The 2364-nt window shown below is 37.2% G+C and overlaps 1 protein-coding gene across 1 annotated transcript; it reads left to right on the top strand.

The window, feature by feature from the left end:
• The first annotated feature begins 459 nt into the window (after positions 1–459).
• On the top strand, positions 460–2029 carry LOC107566727 (CMP-N-acetylneuraminate-beta-galactosamide-alpha-2,3-sialyltransferase 2-like). The gene is made up of 3 exons (XM_016252254.1): positions 460–845; positions 1569–1762; positions 1846–2029. The coding sequence occupies exons 1-3, from the start codon at positions 570–572 to the stop codon at positions 2027–2029; spliced, it is 654 nt and encodes a 217-aa protein (XP_016107740.1). The 5' UTR covers positions 460–569.
• The last annotated feature ends 335 nt before the right edge of the window (positions 2030–2364 follow it).

Genomic DNA, 2364 nt, shown 5'->3' with positions numbered 1-2364 from the left:
AATTAGCTTAAACCGGCTAAACAGATACAGCTACGACCGGAAACGAACAATAAATTAATTTTTATACCTTTTATATTGTGTTTTATTAACGTCTACATCAATCCCAACCCTAAACCTACCCCTTACAATATTGCAAAAACAGTAATTATTGTTGTACAATGTGACAAAAATTATGCTATAGCCTATTGATGTGCACATGCCCAGTAGCCGCAGCTGTATCCCTTCTAGACTTTAAGGGATTGTTCACCCAAAAATGAAAATTCTGTCATTAATTACTCACCCTCGTGTAAGTTACAAACCCACCTCCATTCATCCGTGATTTTCCTGCACGTAAACAACGCATGCGCATGGTGCTGCTGATGTAGAACATGCATGAAAAGTCAGTCTATTACTCTTCCTCTAACCCTTTATTTCTATAAATAAATGTCTTTATTGTCATTTATTGCTCAGGTACTTGCAGCTGATCTCAGGATAAGGTGCAGAAAGGTGCTAGAGGAATCACCTGGAATCCCCTCGACCTCACTCTAAACATCAGAGAGTAGAACTGTAGAAGCCCCACAGCATTCAAAATGCGCTGGTGTAAATATGTAAAGGTCATCTTGGTTTTGTTAAGTGCCACCATCTTTACTGTGACCATACATAAAGTTCCTTATGGACATTTGAAAGATTTGGTGAACAATAGCGTGGTGGAGCGGCTCCTTCATGAAGAACCATGTGCCTGTATGGAGCGCTGTTTGGCTGCGAGTGATGACGAGTTGTTTGCTGAACATTTCAGAAAAGATGTCCCACCAGTGCTCTCTCTCAATAACAGCGTCCTCCCTGACCACGTCTTTAAGTGGTGGCAGGTATTGGCTTAGTGTGTGTTTCTCATTTGATACTTCAGCCCACTTCAATGTACAGTAAGCTGGACTGTGTGCAATTCAGAATTTAATAGAGAATGCTTTCAAATTATGTCTAAGACATCCTTTTTTTTCATGGAGCCATTACTTCAGTCTTCAGTGTCAAACAATTCATCAGAAATCATTCTAGTGTGCTGATTCATTGTGGAAGCACCCTGGCATCTTCAAAATGGAGCCACACAACACAAAAAACAAGTTCTGTTCCATTGTATTTACAAGGTCCATTGTGTCCATTGTGTTGTGTCAAGGGAATTCTTGCGTGACACTTTTGAATTTAATTTCAGTACATTTTAATCCAAATAGTTTGGTGTGGCCAGTTCCTCATATTCACACTGAATAGAAGTCAGTTCTTTAAATTCTTGACTGTAAAAGGAGAACAAGGAAGAATGATATGTGTATTTATTTCAAACATGAAATGTAGATATGTATGTGTGTATGTGTACACTACAGTTAATTTCTTTCTGGACAAAAAAAAAAAAAAAAAAAAAATTTTCCCCACAAATTTTTGAATGGTAGTAAATATGCATCTTTTAACTAATTAGCTACTGTTATGTCATTAGTGTTAGTTTACATAAAATGTTCATGTTGATTGTTTTTTTATTCTGGTTTCATGCTGATGGTAGAAGTGTACTTTCCTGAGTCACTGATTCTTTTTTAATCTATTCACAGTCTCTACAATCTTCAAGGAGCAAAACTAATTACTCCCAAGTGATTAAGGAGCTGTTTTCTGTCATTCCTGGAGAGGAACGGTACAGAGATGCCGGCCCGTCCCGCTGTCGAACCTGTGCTGTGGTGGGGAACTCTGGGAACCTTTTAGGATCATACTATGGTCCTGTTATAGACAACCACGATTTTGTGTTCAGGTAAACTTTTATTTTCATGACTCTTTATAGTCAAGAAGCTAATTATGATAGAGACTATAATTTTACAATTCTGATTTCCACAGGATGAATAAGGCACCAGTTCAAGGCTATGAGAAAGACGTGGGATCCAGGACGACCCATCATATCATGTACCCAGAAAGTGCCACCCATCTGGACAACAACACACACCTGGTGCTGTTGCCCTTCAAAACACTAGATATCCAGTGGGTCACCAGTGCTCTAACTGATGGATCTATCAAACGGTGAGAGAACATCACGAAAACAAGGTCACATTTGTGAAAAGAATATTATTTTTATATTATATATTTATAAATATTTTGAATAAAGAAAATGAAGCTTATTTTTACAACCATTTTCATCACAGTTAAACAATTGTTTCCATATTTCAGGATGCATCCTCACAATGCTTCCATATTTATATATTTAAATCAGCAACAATGTTTTTCTGTTTACACGTCATTAAGCCATGATGTGTAAATTGTGAATATTTCACAAATTAAGTTGAGAGGATAACCTGCATAACTCCTTGTTATGAAAGAACCAACATGACAGTGTTTCCTGATAAGAACCTTATTTGATAT

Source organism: Sinocyclocheilus grahami, unplaced genomic scaffold (assembly GCF_001515645.1).
Source record: "Sinocyclocheilus grahami isolate Dianchi unplaced genomic scaffold, SAMN03320097.WGS_v1.1 scaffold1096.1, whole genome shotgun sequence".
Lineage (NCBI taxonomy): Eukaryota > Metazoa > Chordata > Actinopteri > Cypriniformes > Cyprinidae > Sinocyclocheilus > Sinocyclocheilus grahami.
The sequence above is the reverse complement of the archived record's forward strand: the minus strand, read 5'-3'. Positions and strand labels throughout refer to the sequence as shown.